Source organism: Alligator sinensis, unplaced genomic scaffold, assembly GCF_000455745.1.
Source record: "Alligator sinensis unplaced genomic scaffold, ASM45574v1 scaffold647_1, whole genome shotgun sequence".
Lineage (NCBI taxonomy): Eukaryota > Metazoa > Chordata > Crocodylia > Alligatoridae > Alligator > Alligator sinensis.
The window spans coordinates 417701-437392 of NW_005842952.1; the positions used below are offsets into that span (position 1 = coordinate 417701).

The 19692-nt window shown below is 40.4% G+C and overlaps 1 protein-coding gene across 1 annotated transcript in view; it reads left to right on the forward strand.

Moving 5' to 3' along the window:
- LOC102377934 (metastasis-associated protein MTA1) overlaps nt 1–19692 on the forward strand; it is a 132474-nt gene that overhangs the window by 68561 nt on the left and 44221 nt on the right. The window contains exons 16-18 of the mRNA XM_014526083.2: nt 3281–3433; nt 4685–4720; nt 15279–15290. Coding sequence (XP_014381569.1) covers nt 3281–3433; nt 4685–4720; nt 15279–15290 — 201 coding nt within the window. The remainder of the gene's footprint in view (nt 1–3280; nt 3434–4684; nt 4721–15278; nt 15291–19692) is intronic.

The following is a 19692-nucleotide window of genomic DNA, read 5'->3' on the forward strand; positions in this document are numbered from 1 at the left end:
CATGGGGTGGGCAAGGGGCCTCTCTTCCCTACTGGCAAGCAGGGGGTTGGGGCTGTGTGCTGCCCCTCACCTGTACCACGGGGCTGTGGGGGCACTGGGTGTGAGTGGGCGGGGAGCCAGTGGGAGCACGGGGCCTGTACTGGTGCCACAGGGCCAGCACCAGCGGGGCCCAGAGCAGGGCGGCAGGGGTATAGGGTCGCAGCCGGCAAGGTCTCTATGGAGCCGAGCCAGCTCCCCCCTCTCCCTGCTGGTGCAGCCCAGCCCAGCTCTACAGGCCCCTGCCAGCCTACACCCCACTTTGGGCCCCACTGGTGCTGGCCCTGGGACATTGGTCCCAAGATGGTGACCAGGGGGTGGGGTACCTGTCAAGGGGCGGGGCTACCCATGTGGCCCTTGACAGCCTGCCAAAACTGGGTAAGCAGCCCTCCACCTGAATTAATTGCTTGCCCCTGTGATATAGTCTCCTTTCTGTTTTGTATTTGGTGCCTGGATTGGTGATTTTGATATGCAAGTGAAATCTTCTGGGAATGACTGGTTTGGTTTACAGTCCCACCCTGGTTTTAACCAAATGTAATTCCTATAGTGTGTGTGTGTGTGTGTGTGTGTGTGTGTGTGTGAGAGAGAGATCCCCTCCCTAGCCCCATCCTTTCCCCTCCCCCCCAATCTATCTGTCTCAGTTGTAAATAGCCCCAGTATACAGGGCTTTTTCTGTGAAGATAGAGTAGTGCTACTATCACTACTATCCCAAAGCCCCATCTGCAGCTTCCATTTATGGTCTCTCTTCATCTTAGTCTTGGCTTTCAGCACCTCTTCTGTGTAAGAGTTGGACCTCCCTTTAGATTATCCATATCACAGAATCGCTGTATAGAGGGCAAATAACTGATCAATATGTCACCGGGGCTTACTAGACAATGAACTGGGACTTGTTTTCTTGAGGACATAAGCCTTTGAGAGTAAACTTTTTGTAGTGGAAAAAAGGTTGAGGCATAGGAATCAAGTGGGAGACTGATTAGTACTTGGGTACAAGAACTTGTGGTAAGATCTAGGCATTGGCAGCAACTTGGCAGGTGGTTCTCTCCCATCTGGACATAAGCAGGCTCCATGTGCAACCATGGAATTAGTCTGTATTAATACTGCAAGTCATAGCAAATGTGCATCATAAGTTTTATTTAAAGGAGAGAATCCCTTGAGAGGGGTTGTCAAATAACAGTATTGGTACAAGATGTAGTTGGTAGTACATTATTGGCAGTTGAATGTGTGTTGGGAGATGAGTAACTTAACTGGTATGTAGCCTGGCATCAGACTATAACTCTAACTGCATATTAATTTAAAAAAAAAAAAAAAAAAAAATGAAAGGCCTTGTGTCCTTCCACTGTGACATAGCAGGATAAGAGAAATAGCAGAGAAGGCTGCATTAAACTTCTTCACAATTAGCAGGGATCTTTTAAGTTGATTTATTTAACCTCCTTTACTTTGTTACCTTTAAAAATAGAAATAAGGGAACCTGAACTCCTTGATTACTCTGCCCTCTCCTGTATTGTACAGATGAGCTGTCTCTCAGCAGTAGTTTGTGGCCAGACAACCACTGTCACCTCAATTGCTGCTGAAGCTGAAAGTTAATGCCTCTAATACTTTGATTAAATAGCAAGTGAATTTAAACTAACTAGTGGCAACAAAACTGCTCCTGCAGGACAGCCAGGCACCAAAGAACACTGTCACTTGTTGTCGTTGTCATCATCATCTCCTTAGCTGACTCTAGCCTGCATCCTGTACGCTTGCCAGGTTAGGGTAAATACTACATTAGGGGGCCTTTAACAGCTCCCAGTTTAGCAGTCTTAAAGCACCCTGGCCACTTCTCTAGATTGCTGAGTGTTGTGGGTGTGGGGCTGACAGTTTCCCTACAGGCTTTGGCTTTAGCACCTAGAGCACTGTTCAGGTTGCTTTTAGATCATAGAAGGCTGACTTGGGGTCTGCGTAAAGGAACCCAATTCAGCAGCAAAGCTAATTGTGGCGAGTCTGACAAGAAGCATTGAAATTAGTTTGTTCCTTTGAGCCTTTTTTTAATAAGGTACCATAAACTTCAGTTTGTATTGCATTTATTGAAACAACTTGCTGCTTTTTATATTAGTACTGAGCATTTAATCAAAACCCTCTGTAACAATGAAGAGATTGACAAACTTCCTAAGCTCTATGTATGCAGTACAATCAAATGCAGCCACTAAAAGGATCTATGGAAGCTTTATGCCTCTCTGAATCAGTTTCTAAGGTGTCACCTTGCCTTGTCTTCTTCCTGATTGAAAAGAGCTGAAGCTTTGTCCTTGGATCCTTGACAAATCCCTACTCCATGTGAAATAAGGAGCATCTGATCTCTAGTGCCCACAGGGAACCTGACCTTTAGTTTTGCAGGCCTTATCTGAAAATAAATGCTTCAGTAGTGTAATGAAGAGAGGTTTCCAATTTAGCTATTAGTCTGGAAATTAACAGTGGGTAGATTATCTGACAAGCTGGGGAGAGTGTCAGGGCCCAGTAGCTTTTGTAATAAAATCTTCAGAGCTCTCACGGTCCTTTTTGCTGTTTCAGTCAGAGCTGTGAGTCCATTGTTAGAGCAGAGAGCAATCCTCACTTTTAACCCCCTGTTTGCAGTTGCCAGCAACTTTCTCAAAAGCTTTTCCTTTGGTCTGCCTCTGATTGCTTTCTCCCTCTGTCAAAAGGTTAGATTTAAATTCTGTGCATGTTCTTTTTAGTTTTGTTTTCTGAATCTTCATTGGCTTGGCCAGTTTAGCACTTCTGTTTGTACAGTAGTGATGAAATTGGTGAAGTTGTCACATTCTGGCATCCTGCGGGTATTCCATGACTGCTCAAAGATCTTGTATGGAACAGCACAGAAATTATTCTGGAATACAGAGCTTTAGAAAAGAATATATAAGGCTCCTTTCTGCTGACTTTTGTTTTAGGACAACTGTATTAAATGAATATTGTGGCACAGGTTAAACATCCTTAATGGAGCTGCTTAAGTAAATTTACACTGCTTTGTACAGCCAGCAAATCTCTGAGTTATGACCAGAATCAGAAGGTGATTTGTATTTGGCCCCTTTACACTGACTCTGTATTTCTTTACATATCTGAGTAGGTGGAAATAAATGTAAGGCATTTAGTATTTATGAGTTTGCTAGTGGTAAAAGGGGTGCATCATCCACCCTCTCTGAGATTTGTTCTTTGTTTGGATGTATAATTGCCATTTATCTACTAACAAAGATGATACGTTACTGTTTTATAACAGAGTCACATCCATGTCCTCCAAAACCAGACCCTGTAAAGAGTTTATCCAGTTCTCTCAACAATCTGACTCCTGCCAAGTTCACACCTGTCATTAACAATGGTTCTCCAACTATCCTGGGAAAAAGAAGCTATGAGCAACACAATGGGATGGATGGTAAATATTTTCTGGTATATGTATATTGTCGTCCATGTAGAGGATTTCTTTTATCATCACACATAGCACTCTTCTTAATAGTCTGTTGTAAGGTTTTACCAGTAGCCAGTATCTATCCACATATGATTGAGGAGGGATAGCTTTTTATTTTAAAAGCTTAGTAATTTCAAACACAAAGACAGGTTTTCCAGTTTTAGCTTTTCTGTGGAGAGAGAAATAATATATATAAAAACTTGTGTGGAAAAGAAGTGTGCTATCTAGGTAGTACATTTGTATAGTTACCTTGCTAATGGAACTCTGACTGCACCTTGAGGTCAGGTTAAAGCAGGCAATCTCAGCATTGCGAACATAAAAACAACCCTCTTTTCTTATGATTAAGATAGCAATTACTACAAAATGTTTCCCAAGCTATGCCTCTCATATTTAAAATTTTACTCCTTTTCAGCCATAGGAAGCTGTCCAAATTATAGGTAGCTATAAGTGGATTGTCTGGGTTTAGCTGAAGTTATCAAGGGTTGCTTTGCCAGAGAGGATGGGAGGCCCGTAAGTTAGTAGAAGCAGGAGAGCCTTGTCTTGCTCTGTCTTACCCAAAGCCAGACCTCTCCTTTTCCTGTTTCTCCTTTTGAGGGTCTCCTCTTACTGTTGATGCATCCTGTCTCTTCAGCAGCACGGGGAAGGCAGCATGTGCTTGCACAGGGGAGATGAAAGTGGGCCATTCCTGACATGGATTCCAGAGTGCTGGCCTGAATAGCTAGCTATAGCCGAAAACTGTCCAGGAAAGTGAAGCCAGCTGCTTAGATGAGGATGGGAAGGCATATTCAGATGGCTTTAACAAGAATACGAAAGCAGAGTATGGCTTGCCTTAGAGAGGTGTAGCTGCAAGTTGACTTAAGTGACTGGGACAGGGCAGAGATAAAAATGTGTAATGGCTTCTGATTTTCCCCAGTAGTGACCAAAACTAGCAGCTATGTTATCTTATCGATTCTTTGCCTATCTGTCCAGTCTCCATAAACTCCCTGTGCTGCATTACTGCGATTTATCCTTGTATTGCAATATAGCCAAACAGAATCTTTCCCTTCTTTGTGTTTTTATTTTTCACTTGAGTTAGTATTTGTATTTTAAGACAAACTACAAATAGCACCTGATGTTTTACTGTTTACATTCTTAATATTGAAGCTTGTAAAAAATACTATTGTTCAGATTGCTGATGTGGTGTTTTTTTCTCTTTTCTGTTCACTTGTGCTCTGTCAGGCAACATGAAGAAGCGACTATTGATGCCTAGCAGGGGTAAGACCTTGAAGCTGCACTCAGCTTATGCTAGGAGAGTGATTTTAATTTCATCTGTTGGCTTCTTTAGTTTGCTTGTCTGTGCTTTTGGCTACTAATGCTGTGCATACATTTTGTGTTGGTGTCTAAATGTTTTTGGGGTAAGCCACCTGTACCCATGGGCTACATTGATTGTTTTCCAGCCTTTTACATACAGAAGACTACTTAGTTGTTCCACCTCATTTATTGCATGGAAACAATAACAGAAGAAAATACTCACTTTCAGTTATTACATCCCAAATTATCATGTTGTATTTCTACTAGCTTTGTAAAAGATATTGAAAGTTTTTAAGCAAGTTAAGGGTAGCTTGAATGAGTGTTTTGTTTCACTACTTCGTTTTAAGAAATCCTAAACTCTGCATGTTCTAAGCAAACTTTAAATATCAAAAACATACCAGCCAAGAAAAGAAGATAGTGTAGCAGTTTATACTACAGGGGTGTAGGTTGTAGCCATGTTGCTCTAAGGACATAGGCAGACAAGGTTCTTTGAGTTAATCTGATATCTTTTATTAGATCAACTTAAATAGTTGGAGAACAATTTTTAAGCAAGCTTTCAGGTTCAAAAACCCTTCGTCAGGCTAAGGACGTTTCAGCAGTTAGCGTGCTCTTCCTGGATGGAATGAAAAGTAAAAAAAAAGCCAGAGGCTGTGCTGGTATGCATACAAGACAGACAGACAGTGAAAATGTAGTTTGAGGAGACAGTGGGTGAGAGACAGGCTGGGTGGGAGAGAAGGGGTGGAGAAGTACCTGGGAAATCAGGTGTCAGGCAGTTTTATACTATAATTTTCAGTCACAATCTTTCATAATGCTGGAGATGTTGCTAGCTCAGTGATTTTCAGCCAAGGCAAGATCCTTTTAATGGCACAATACTATCAATGTTACGTGTGCCAAACACCTACATGTAAGTCACAAGATAAACCTGGACATTTCAAATAGGAATCCATAATTTTAAAAACATTTAGACCTATTGTGTTTTTTCTGAGTTCTTTGAAGCTGGGATCCTATGATCCCTGCTGACTTCCTGCCCCTGGGGCGGGGGCTGGACTCGATGATTTTCTGAGGTCCCTTCCAGCCCTAATGTCTATGAAATCTATGAAATAGAAAAAATCTTCTATTTTCCATGATCAAAAATGAGTTAAAAATGAAAGCTTGCATTTTCCAAGGGGTGCCTTAAGTCTAAAAAGGTTGAGAACCACTGTGCTGGCTGATAAATCAGTGCTAATATTCATTGAGGAAGAAGGCAACTGGTAATTTCAGTGCCTTGCTTTTAAGTAGCACTTTTTAAAATCCATAGGTTTCAAAGTGCTTTACAGTTGGTAAGCATTATTATCCCCATTTAGAAATGAGAAAATTGAGCCAAATTGGTGTTAAGTGATTTGCTCAGAACAGGAGCCAGTTACCCTAAGTCCTTACCCAGTGTCCTCTCTGTTATATTATGTCTTGGTAGACAACAAAATATTCTATTGTGCCTATTCAGAACGTAATTTTTTTAAGCATTTTGACTTTGTTAAATAAGAAAAAAATATTCCCACTAAACAAAGGCACTGCTGTTCTAAAGTCTGTCCCTACCAAGTCTCAAGTTTCAAACTTCTTTTTTTGCCAAAGGAGTTTTTTTTAAAGAAGTGTGGGAAGATTTTATTTTATTTACAATGGGATTTTTAATTTTTTTTTCCAGCTGATAGGAGGGAAAAATGATTGTTCTCACACTTTCGAGGCTGGAGGATGTGGGAGAACCTCCTCTCATGAGAACAGCTGTGGAAAACCTCAGTTTTTAATAATTTGGAAAGTCACATATAGTAGATATGACTGGTGTTATTTCATTGCGTGCACTATGGCAAACTGTTGAATACATCCCATAGCTTGCATTAATTAAAAGACCAGGTTGGCGGTGCAGTAGTCAAGTTTTGAACAGTAATGTTAACTTACCAATATTGTTCATTCCCTGTATATTAAGGTTGCCTTTAAACACTTAGTTAATAGGTGAAGCTGAACTTAGCATGAGAACAATCGCTCTTACATTCTCTGATTCTTTTATAAATTAATAACCCTACTGTTGCACTACAGGTGTTCTCAGCATCAGTTTTCATAGACTTCATAGATTTCATAGACATCAGGGCTGGAAGGGACCTCGGAAGATCATCGAGTCCAGCCCCCCGCCCAAAGGGCAGGAAGTCAGCTGGGGTCATAGGATCCCAGCAAGATAAGCATCCAGTTTCATCTTGAAGGTGTTCAATGAAGGCGCTTGAACCACCTCCGGTGGCAGGCTGTTCCAGACCTTGGGGGCTCAGACAGTAAAGAAGTTCTTCCTTATGTCCAGCCTGAAACGATCTTGAAGTAGTTTGTGACCATTCGACCTCGTCATCCCTTGGGGCGCTCTGGTGAACAAACGTTCCCCCAGATGCTGGTGGTCACCCCTGATAAACTTGTAGGTGGCCATCAGATCACCCCTGAGCCTGCACTTTTTTTTAACATCCCTGTTAAAATGCCATGTGCCTCCTTTAACCACTGACCCTAGAAATGGGGGTACCCAAGGCAGTTCTAGCTGCTGAATAGCTCACTGACTTTCTGCAGCTCATAAGGTTGTGGTCCTTTCCCTGCATAACAGCTGATCATCAGTGAAGGAATTGCTGGGTCATTTACTTAGCTGGTGAAGAACTTGTGAGGTCTTGACGGGTTATCTGGTTCAAGTGACAGAAATGGAAGGAGGAGGATCAAATCTTTCCCAAACTCTCCAACTGCCCCCATGAGGTGCTGCATCTTGGAATCAGGCAGGTCCTAGTTATTACAGGTGGATAATCCAGGTTTAGTCTTGTGACTGTTTTTTTTTAACACTGCCTGCTTGCTGATATAAAAGCTTTCTGGTATGCTGTTCAGTGACATTTAAAAATCCCTTCTGCCAAGTGCCCTACCAGCAATCAAGTGCCTGGTCAGAATACATACTGTTTCTTTTCCCTTTTTTCCCCCTGACCTATATATGATGGCTCTCGTTAGGTATATGTAAAACTTTACCAAACACTTACTCTATATGCCCATAATCCAGCATCTAATGGTTTAAAGCTTTTGTTTTTCTTCCAGCTCCCAGGTAGCTGGAAGAATGATTTATTATCTGCCCATGTCCCTTTCTTGCACTGTTGGTTTACCTGCTCTTGTGTGTAATTTAAATTTTTGGTTAAAACTTGGTTTTTAGGGAAAGTATTTGAGGCTTGCCAATTTCATGAACACGAATGTTTTCGGACTTCTTGGGTAATTGGAATCCTTACCAAGGTGGCAATCCCCTGTGAGAATACAGGGCGTAAAAATAACTCAGGCCAGATCTGTACTGAGATCTGCTTGGCAATAAAAAGTATATGATGGGGGCATATGGAGCTGGTTGTCTCCATGATTTTATAGTATGATATGTGCTAACCAGTAGAACTTGGAGCAGCCTAAAGGACTGAGGTTGTCTCGGGTTTCCAAAAGCACTTGCTTCTCAACTGGAGTAGCCCAAAAAGGGCAACAGTGGAAAAGGCGCCATGAAAGTGAAAATAGGGTTCACAAAGTCCTGCATCAACAGAAACACACAGTCTTCCCTTGTAAATGAATATACATACAAGGGATCTGTGAGCTATTATTTATTATCTTTTTAATAGGCCATTTTAGCAGGTTGCCGTTGATTCAGATTTCTATGTTGGGGGATCACGGGTCTCTGCTAGAAAGAGGCACAAAAAAATCTATAGTCTTTCGAATAAGTAATTGCAGCACTGCTGCAGGGATAGTATGACTAACATTTTTCTCTTTACAAGTATAAGTTAGTTTTCAAGTTGCTTGTACTGTATCTTATATACAATGCATACCTTTCCCCACTAAAATTGGGGTGCATTTATTAAGCAGGGAGTATGTTTTCTTTGCTGGAAAAGAAGCACAGTTGCCAGGATGGTTGTCCCTTGGTACTGGCTTATTTGGTGGAGTCCTCTGTTGACCTTCTCACAGCCATATCTGTTGGCTGAGCACTCACAGCTTGTGTCTGAAAAGCAAGTGAGCTGTTGGCTGCATCTTGATGAAGCTTGTGGTGTGGTAGCAACACTTTATATACATAAACTTATTTAAGGGCTGCATAGAGTAAAGAAGTAACAGTCTTGCTTCTGGTCTTGCAAGGGTCTGGGGCCTAACCTTGTATGACATAGTCCTTCCAGAAACTGTTTTCAGGAAGTGTAGAATCCCAAGAGGCAATCTGCAACACCAGGATGTTCCTGTTGCCTTCCCTGCGCTGTCTCCTGGGATGCCATGCTTCATGGATGCTGTCACACAGTTGGCCATGACTCTGAAAGAATCTTTTTTTTCTATGTTCTGTCATCCCAAAACAAGGTGTGTGTTTTTTTTGAGGAGTGAGTTGTATGTGATAAAATATGGTACTATGTTTGTCTGCCCATGAGTAAATTTCAGTGAGATATGTTGGCTTCCATTAATGGCTGTGACAACTGACCCAGTAAGATGATTCCATCTTCTCCTTACTAGCATACTTTCTATTTAGGAGCTATTTATGCAATATGCTTGCATCTGCATGTAGACTGAAAACACTGATTCAGTTAGTTTTCTGTTGTGTAACACCTTAAAATGAAGCTGGCCCTCAAACTCCCAGCTCTGGGACATGTTTCACTACAAGTGCCTTTACTGAGACTCATTGCTAAGAGCACTTTGCTACTGGACTTCTACCTCCAAGATCATGGGAAATAGTTTCTGAGCTGACTGCTTTAGAGAGTCAGCTGGACAGATGTGCATAAAGTGAGGAGGTATGGTTACAAGCAAGATCTACACTTGATCTGAACCTTCAAGAATTAGTATGAAAGACGGATGCATCTTTGTGTGGAATAAGCTCCATATCTTTTAATTTTTTTGCCTAAAGCAAGCACCTGTATAACTTGTTTGATGCCCAGAAATGCTCAATGCTTATTTATTTCATTTCAAAATGAGGCAATTTGGCACCTCTTCAAATAAAGCCACTTATTTGGCATCTCGATGTTGAATGAAATAATTTATTTTAATTACCAATGTTAGAAGATTTGACTTTGGGATTTCACCGGCCATTAATAAAGGTTGGTGTTCAGAAATATGTGGCAAGACCTATCATAAATCATAAGGCAGTAATGGACTATCTTAAATATCGTCCGTTTCTACAGCAGGTAACATGTAGAAATATTGGCATGTTGTTTGCCATTCCTTTTGAAATTGCAAACCTTGTGTCCCTCTTTGTTTTAATAAGATAATGGTGTTAATTTATATCTTTCTATATTGTGAAAGACATGGGCAAACTGCTGCTGTCTTGTTACAACACATTGCAACAAAGTAATTAGAATCTACCCATATATAAAATGGTTTCATGCCTTCAGGTAAATCTACATTACCCTCAATTTTTACTGTTCTCCTGGCATGGTAATTTATAGCACTTGATAAGTTTCAAGATCAAAAACCGTTACATATACTGATTGGAAGTTGGGAGTTCTATTCAATTATATGGTAATTAATAGTAAATATATGGTAATTAATGGGAAAATTGTGATTTCTGCATCCAGAATTTTTTGCTTATATTTGCATTAAATTGATAGTTTTATCCCAGTCCAGAAATCAGAGGGGAGAATTCAACCACAGATATTAAAGGATTAGAGATTCAGCCTTTGGAAGAATTCATTCAGGAACAGATCCAGTTCATATTCTTTTGAGAAATGCCTGCTTCATCCAGGGTTAAACCTGGGCCTGTTCAGCTCTCTTACTGAATCTCACGCACATGGATCAGTTAGGGCATAACAGATGCTGTACTTTCTTGACAAGCAGCATCTTCTCCTCCCTTTTTGAAGCTGCTGCAAGTATACATTAGTCTATTCCCAGGAGAGTGTGGAGAAAGAAGAATGGAGATTATTATTACCTCTGCATTTGGTACTAGTCTGGCCACTACTGAAATACTGCATCCAGTTCTGTTTCTACACTTCAAAAAGGATGTTGAAACATTGGGAAGAGGTTCAGAGAAGAGCCAAAAGAACAATTAAAGGATTGAAAAACATTACTAATCTTGAAAGACTCAGTGAATGATATCTAGATAACTTATCAAGGAGAAAATTACTTGATTGTGTTCCAGAAATACCTGGTTGCGGGGAATAGAAACTGGTAACAATTCTTGTCAGTTTCTCAGAAAAGTATATAACAAGGTTCAAAGTCTGGAATTTGAAGTAGATAAGATTCAAACTAGAAATAAGGTGTGGACTTCCAAGTCAAGAAATATAACTATTGGAACAACTTACCAGCGGCCCCCCACTGAAAACTTTTAAAGCAGGATTGGATGTTGATGTAATAGATGTGCTCTAGCCAAACAGCTTCTGTTGAGTGTGAGGTGGAATTAATTTGGAGAGGTCTTGAAACATCTGTTAATCAGGAGATCAGCATAGATCTCAGGGCTCCCTAATAGCCTTAAAAATCTATGAACCATTTTGAGCTGGCTTTTTTGCCACATCTTGTGGAGAGTTGGGTTGTGACCTCGTAACTCTGCTGAGCTACAGATCCAGATACATGTAGAGGGGCAGTCAGTGCTGCTGTTGGTTTGCAAAAGTTGTCATTCAAGAACAGTTATCCAAGGAGTGCTTTTGTCATCCATAGACTGCTTATTTCTGATGGGCACGGCATTATTTAAATCCATCCTGCTCTGGGACAGGTTCCTGGATGTTGTTACTTTCCAAAGTTAGCATGTATCTTAGTACAGATATTGTTCTTGTTGGTATATACCCTTTGTGTGTTTGTGTCGTGACATGCTTCCACCTTCAGGAGTTCAGAGTTGTAAGTGGTCTTGCACTAGACACACAAGCGGAGAAGTAGTTGGACAAGAAAAGGAGATGGTAGGTCTCAGACGCATAGTGAGAAGTAAAAAAAAAAAAAAAAAAATTAAAAAGATCTCTGGATCTTTGATCAAAGTCCTGATCTCAAATCTGAGTGGAAGCGACTCAAGGCCTTTGACCCTTAAAATAAATAAATAAAATCAGCAAACCAACCCCCCCCCCCCTTGGGCTAAATAATATTTCTGGCAAACGAAATGAGTGTATGGGAAGAATCGTTTAGGTTTGACTTTCTTGAAAATGAAGATCCAAAGAGATTGCAGTAACTAAAAAGAGATATGGGGATGGGGGAGGCTTACAGATGTTGAGGAAAGAAATGCAAGAAGTAATTGCTCACTGAAGACAGAGGAGGCAAGCTTCCTATTCTGTTTTTTGAAAGTGATAGCTAGACCTAATCTCTGTAAATGGGAGGATTGGGCTCACTGAATGCTAATAAAGAGCAGCCTCAGGCAGTGATTATGCATCTGCATAATTCTGTAGATAAATTTAAGACCTTGGAAACCCTGCAAACATGCAGTACCGGCAAAAATTTGCAAGGCAAAATATGAGGTTGGAAAATTAGTTGTGGGGTGTGGGGACTTTTGGAATGGAAGGGACTTTTGAATAAGCTGACAAGGTTATGTGAATGAGCAGTAAAGTGTAGTAAGAACTAATAAAAATACTGTTCAGCTATATGGAGCACAGCTTGAAATGAAGGGGGGTTGAGATGAATTTAAAAGTATAAAGTAAGTCAGCATGCTGAGTTCCCCTCATGCACCCTCTCTCCATTGCATTTCAGTCAATGGAGATCAGCAAAACTGCATTTACAGACCAAGGCTGAGTTGCAACAAAGATAAGTAAAAGGAAGGGCTCTTGACCAAACACGGTCAAGGATAAGTATAGGATAAGGAGGATAAGTATAGAAATAAATCAAATGTTGAACAGAACAGGACATGTTCTTAGGGCAACTTTCACCAACTTGGAAAATAAACTACTTGGCAATTATTGCTATTTAGATAGCAACAAGAAACACGTAGTCCCCGACATTGGATTCCACTGGCAATTGTGTCTTCTGATTTGCAGTCCTGAGCTGAAGGAAATCTTTCAAAACGTAACTTTTCAGTAATACGTTGGTGACACGGACTAACTTAGTCATGCCTGGATTGTATGAACCTGTATGAAGCTGCTTGAAGCAGGATGTGCATGAAGGGTCCAGCTAGCTAACTAGTAAGGCTGAGTGAATGATGGATGTTTTGCCTATGTGGCTAAACAAAAAGAAATTGGGAAATAATTGTTTCAGGATAGGCTGAAATGTATTATTTATTTATTTTGAATTTGGGGTCTGGGACACAGGGAGGAAGAAAATAAAATAAAACTATTTTGGGTCTACCTGACATTTAAATCAACCCCAAACAGAATAGATTATTTGGTTTTTTGGATTGGATAATCCTTTCTAAAACATTCCCCAGCCCCCTAAGCTTTAGACTTTTTCTTTTTAAACCAAAGATGCCATTTTTGAAAGGAAAAGTCATATTTTGAAGCAGAATGTTTTGACATTTTTAAAATCTTTTTGCCCCCATTTCCTTGATTATAACTGTTTGCATGATTTGGCCTGAGTTTGCAAATAGTTTCAGTCCTTCTGAAACTCCATTTTTCAGTGGATTTGTTATTAATTAAAACAATGCCCAATTCTAGTGCTGTGGCTGGTAAAATATCAAATTATGGAATTAGTTTGTGATTGGTCCTATAAACACTTGATAAATCTCATGTATTTATTTCCTAGCTATGTTTTTAATGAACTCTGTTGGCTTCTGTACCTGAAGCAGAATTTACATGGGACATGGTAAACTCATGGAGGGCTAGACTTTGTCTTGCTCTTAGGTAGGCCATGCAAAGGCAGAGGAGAGAATGGGAAACAATGCAGTTGCAGACCAAGTGCTTGTGGGAATTCAGGGACTTCATCCCAGATCATTCTCTGCTCAGTTGTTCCTTGTGAGAAAACGTTAGAACTACGATATTGCCTCATTCACCTACACGTGAGCCAGTGGAGCTGGCTGGCTTCATGAGAGGAAATTCTATACCCTTTTTTAAATGGCTGTAATAAATTATTGTTACTACCAGCACAATTGGAGAAATCTATGATGAGGCACTGTTTACAATTCCTTCCACTACCTCCCGTGATAATAAGCTGCACGTTATCTTTGCTTATGAGCTGCATGCTTAGAAGCACAATTTATCTCTCTGAGGTCTATTCTCTTTGCTATACAGCTGCATTTGGGGGGAAAAGATGCTTTGCAAGAAGTAAAGAACTTGCAAGAACTGCATCTCCTTCAAGTAGTCTCCTGATTATAATACTTAGATTTCCAAAGCTTGCAAAGGCCTCACTCAGAACGCAGGCTTTCTTTGTTCTACAACTTTTTGTGCAAAGTTAACCAGAGTCTTTTGATCTGAAGCAGAAGAAACAAGATTGAGATAATCCAAATGTATACCGTTTGTAGAGTCAGAGTACATGCCAAGAGGAACTTTTCCACTTAAGCTTGCTTTTATGATTTTGTGATTTTTGTGGGTCTCTTTTATTGACTGCATGATAAGTGGGTCTGGAAAAGAGATTTGGATGAGCAGAAGATGGCAGTCCCATGGGTCAGTTCAGGAAGAACACCCCTGATATTAGCAAAGCACAGAGGTTTGTTTGAAGAGAAGACAAGTGGATACCCAGGCTGGTATTGGCAAAAGCTGGACAGGCAGATTGGATGCTGTAAGATGAGTGAATAAGTAGAGGGGCACAGCTGTGAGTGGCCTTGAAGATGAGAACGAGAAGCATAAACTTGTATGTGGCATGTGCAGTTCCATTCACAAGTCCGGGACCAGGGCAGGGGGACTGGCGAGTGTGGACACTCTCCTCATGATGTCATGGGGCAGGAAGGAGAAGGCCCCACCTGCGTCTGACCCAGACTGGGTCACTGTGACCTGCAGCCTAAAAAGATCAAAAGATTGATGACTACTGAGTTAAGGTATCAGAACATTGCTCTAAAGCAGGGGTAGCCAACCTGTGGCATACACAGCTTGTGTGTGGCATGTAGCAGAATGGGGAGGGGGCAGGCACTACAGTGGCAGGTGTGGCAGAGAGGAGAAGGCAGATTGGGCAGGGAGCAGAAAGAGCAGCAAATCGGGTAGGGGAAGGGAATCAGAATGGTACTTGGGGAGGGTTCTGGGATCCTTTGTACCATCCCTGCCAAAAAGGCTGACTCCTACTGCTCTAACTACTTTGTACCATACCTGCCAAAAAGGCTGACTCCTACTGCTCTAAAGTATGCTGTGAAGCAAATTGGTGTAGTGTAAATATCTCCAAAAATGAGCACTTTGAAAGCTACTTTTAGAAAAGCAAGGGATGGCCAAGGGAAGTGAGTAACTTTCTCATGCGTAGGTAATCCAATCTGTTCTATTTTTGATCTCCTGTTTGAAGAAAATGACTGTCCATTTAGTGTTGCCATAATCAGTCTAATATCAAAGATTTGTTAGAGGCTTTCTTGCTTTTATTCTCTGCTGCTGTCAAAATCTGGTTTGGTTTTGATTTTTTGCTTTTATTGCATGGTGCTGGGCTGTTGTATTCTGAATCACATTATTCTTTCCTTTTTTAACTTTAAATCTTTTTTTTCTCCCTTTTCCTTTGCCAATCTTGGTAGGAACTTATTTAGGTAAGTAAATTGCAATTTTAACATTGTTTTATGCACTACAGAATTCTGAGAAAATGTTAGTCCAGCTTAGGTGGTGTTCAATGTAAGTTTACACCCTCTTCTACTAGATACACTTTCTGGATACCTGCACTCCTGCAGATTCACACTCTCCAGTTTTAAGATGGTGACATCTGACAGCCTGCTCAGTTGCAACAAGGTCTTGGCAGCTTAAAAGAAGGACACTGATATAACTTTCATTATGTATGAAAAGTGGTTGTGCATTCTCTCTCCGTCTCTCCCTCTCTCTCTGTCTCATTCACTCAAGTGAACTTGAAATTCAGTCATTTGGAAGTACAGTTTGTTTCTTTGCTGAAATTCTTACTCTTCCTTCTGCATGCTGGTTTGCTATGGCTTGCTCAGAAGTGTAGTATTGCTGAGATTTGAAGGGGCAGTTGTTTTCAGAGCAGGGGTGGAAACAAATGTAAGATTACACAGACTTGAAAAACAAGTACACATTTTAAAATGTAGTTTAGATTTTAAACCTACTAGCCATGACAATGTATATTTTAGCTCTCTAGGTACATTACAATTAAATGCATTGCATGTTTTTACATAATACAGTAAAGTGAAGTTTAAAAAAACTGTATATAATTGCTTGTTACCTTGATTGTTATAAAAATGATTTAGGCTTACACAAGACCAATGTGCACTTCAAGGAATCATTGTTTGTGTGCTGTGGATATGTAAAGAGGAGCAGGGGTTAAAAGTCTACACCATCCCAAGGCTTTCCCAAGGCTAGGTGTCAGACTATGGTGCTCATTGGTATTGTGTCAGAGGTTGCTTGAGGGGAGTTCTAAGAGCTTCTCCAAGAAAATGCAAATAAAGATGTACAGCTAAGATAAACTTGATCCAAAGAAAAGATCAGGAGGGAGGTACAGAAGTGAGTTCCAGATTTCTACTTAAAATAGCAAAATTGGGCTGACAGCCGCTTCCTGATATTTGCCATAGTCATTTGCCGGTAGATTCCCTTATTCCTTCTAGATGTGACTGGGTATATATCAGAGACAGAAGGGGGAGGCTGGCTTTTCCACAGCGCTGCGTTTTGTGGAGATGGTAAAGAATAAGAAGATTTCACTTCAGTAGTGAGAGTAGGTAGTGTAGGGGACAGCTGTGGTGCTACCACTAAAGTTTGAGGAAGGACCTACTTGAAATCCTTATAAGTAGAAATTTTGTCAGATATCATGTGCATAGGGCTTTTTTCCAGTTCCTGTAGGAATGGATTATATTACCAGTTTTTCTGTTATATACAGGAAGCTAGATTCTCACTCTGCAGTCTTAAACGCCAGCTGTTCCTTTAGGCCCACCAGCAAGCTGCTTGCACTCTGCTTTTAATTCCTATATGAACTCTCAGCTGCAGTACAGTGGAGGAGAGATCCAGGTTTGTGTGTTCCTTGAATCTGTTGGTCCTCCGTAGAAGGGGCACTGTGAATGTGTGTATGCATGTGTGCTTGTTAATCCAGATATCCAATTGAGGCTTTGTCCCTTTGGAACAAATTGAAGAGAAATGTACTTTGGCCGCATGTAGTAGGAACTCCTTTCTGTCCCATTTCTTCTACCAGTTACAGTTCCTCCATTGATCATCTTGGGAGAAAGTATGTTTTTCTGCAGCTCTGATACTGTAAGAATGTTTAAGCATCAGATCATTATAACTTGATATGGGTATTCCCTGTAAAGCGAGTGCTCTTTCATAAAGGGTCTTGTGCCAAGGAATGAAAATTCGAAGGCCTTTCCAAAATGTAGGAGCTCAGATGTACTTTGCAGTCCTTTATGCAACATCTCTAATATGGCTACTTGATCTGTAGCCTTTTCTGTGAGCCTTCAATGTTCTGGTAAAATCTATATTTACAGTGGTACAATCGTAAGTTCTGGATGTAACATAACCTTTGAAGCGCCTGCTTTTTAGATATCTCTAACTAGAAGACTTTAGGGAAAACTAATTGACAAGAGACGCTTCTCTAAGGCTATGGGGTTTTAGTGTTCTGAGGAAAGAAATCCTAATCTTTTGAGATTTCGGAATGTATCCTAGTTTCTGCAGCTCTTAGCTTTCATGAATGAAAAGTGAAGATCTGGTTAGTCAGAGAAGATTTGTCATCAGCGGCCTTCTTCCTCTCCCTCAGATTCATCCTTAACTATGCCTTTAAACCATTAATCTTGAAGGTGATGTGTAGGAAACAGTCAGCTTCTTGTTTTTAGATTGTTTGTAATGTCAGTCAGCTGGGTTTTTAGAGATCATCCAAAGCGTTATTCACTCTCCCTTCTGTAGATCTCACCAGGGAATCCTTTGAGACAGCATTAGAGGAAAACGTCCCCATCTAATGTAGTGGTTGCAAAAGAGAAGACGGGGCCTGTGAGGGTTTTTATTTCTATTGTTTACTTAGACACTTCCTTACACTATTGGTTTATATGCATGGGGAGGGTTTGGGAGATAAGCTATCTTCATTCTGTTTTCAGTACATGGAAAAATTGAACAACCAACTCAGGAGGGATCAAGTCTCACATGGTGGTGTCTCCAAGTTAATATCATTCCTTACTCAGGTCTCTGGATGGTTCAGGACTCAGAATATTTGTGATGTGTACTTTTACTACTTTAAGGAGAAATTCCTAGTAAGAGGTCACAGGTTCAAGCTAGGTATCTGCCACTTTTAGGACAGAGTACAGCAGGTCTGTCTATAGGCTTGGAATAGGATATAGATGTGGTGCTATATTTCTCATAATGTCAGATGAATTAGTGCTAAATATTGTTATGAGTTTATTTATTTTTTAACAACAGCCATTGTTTCTGAGAAATAATATCAAATATAATGATTTTCTGCCGCAATGCAAAACGAATTTTTTAAGTGGCTACTTTTTTATTCTATTTTCCCTCCTACTTTTCAGGTATATAAATATGTGTAAAGGGAACCATCTGAAATAGTTAGGATTAATGTATTGTCCACTGTAAATAAGACCTTGTGTTATAGCAAGAATATAAAATGGCTTTGAAAAATGTCATCCAATTATGTACTGCTGATAGCTGTATCAGAGGAACAAGGAACTGAATCACTTTCTCCTAGAAGGAGTAGCTTACTGATAAATCATGTTGGACAATTAGTAATTTCTTTGCTGTTCACAGGAACAAGGTGTCAGACCAGTAGTGGTTCTGGCTTGACCTTCACCTCAGTCCTTGCCAGAGTCTCATTATCTGCATTCATCCCCTCTCAACACAGACTATCTAAATTAATATTCATTTGGGAACTGTGAATAACCTCACTAATGCCTATTTCCATCCAACATTCATAGTACCAGTAGCCATCTCTTCTGAATTTGGAATCTCCTTTGGCACTGTCTGCTCCTGTGAACCTGTCATCTTTTATTTTCAGCACAGTGAATGTTGCAGGGGTAAACTTAGAATGTATCTGTGCTTTCCCTCTCAGAATCTTGGGATGTTTCACAACATTAAATATTTATAGTGCTCAGTAACCGGGTGAGCAAAAAGAAAGTACCATCCTCATTTTACAGATGGTAAAACAGAAGTTTGGGGTGATTAAATGACTTTGCCCACTGATAGACAATGGATAAAATTACAGTTCAATGACCAAAACATCAGTCTCCTAATTGTCTATCCTAGGTCCATCCCTAATGAATGGGCAGCCTCCCAACGTGTGTTCAATTCTGTTCACACCAAGTGGCTATTCCTGCTACTGTCTTTTTGAATGGGACAGCTGCTCCTACATTAAAACTTGTAGGTTCATTATCTTGAGATTTACATTGCCTAATCAGTTCCACTACCGCTACCTGGCTTCCTTTAACATTTGAGTGCATCAATTCCATATGGACTGACATCTCCCTCTTTCTGGTGACTGCTTTTGTCTAGCTCTGTGCATGTTTGAGCATTAAAACATCAGAAAATTTAAGCTGTTCATCTTTATCTTCATATGTTGGTACCTACTTATTATATCTGTCCTTCTGTAGAAAGATTATTGCATACGATGCAAGCTGCTGGTTTTAATGCAGTATTACAGTTGAGCACTCAAAAGTAGTATTTTTTTTTTCCATTGGAACATTAACTTGCCCTCATTCTACAAGTTTTATAACATACTTTGAGTATGTTAGAGTTTGTATTTACCACGGAAAATTTTAAATTCAGCCCTTTTTATTCTTGCATGCTCTTTTTGTTGAAAAGTGTGGATAGAATCTTCTAACATAGAAACTGTGGGGGCAGGAAGGGTCTTGAGGGTTCACGTTTTTTTAAAATGAATTATCTTAAAAAAAAAAAAAAAAAAAAAAAAAAGCTACAGAGATCTTGCTTACTTCCTTTTTAAAATCAATTCACCCTTGGCCAGAGACCAAACACGGGGGGGGGGGGGGGGGGGGACAAGGCACA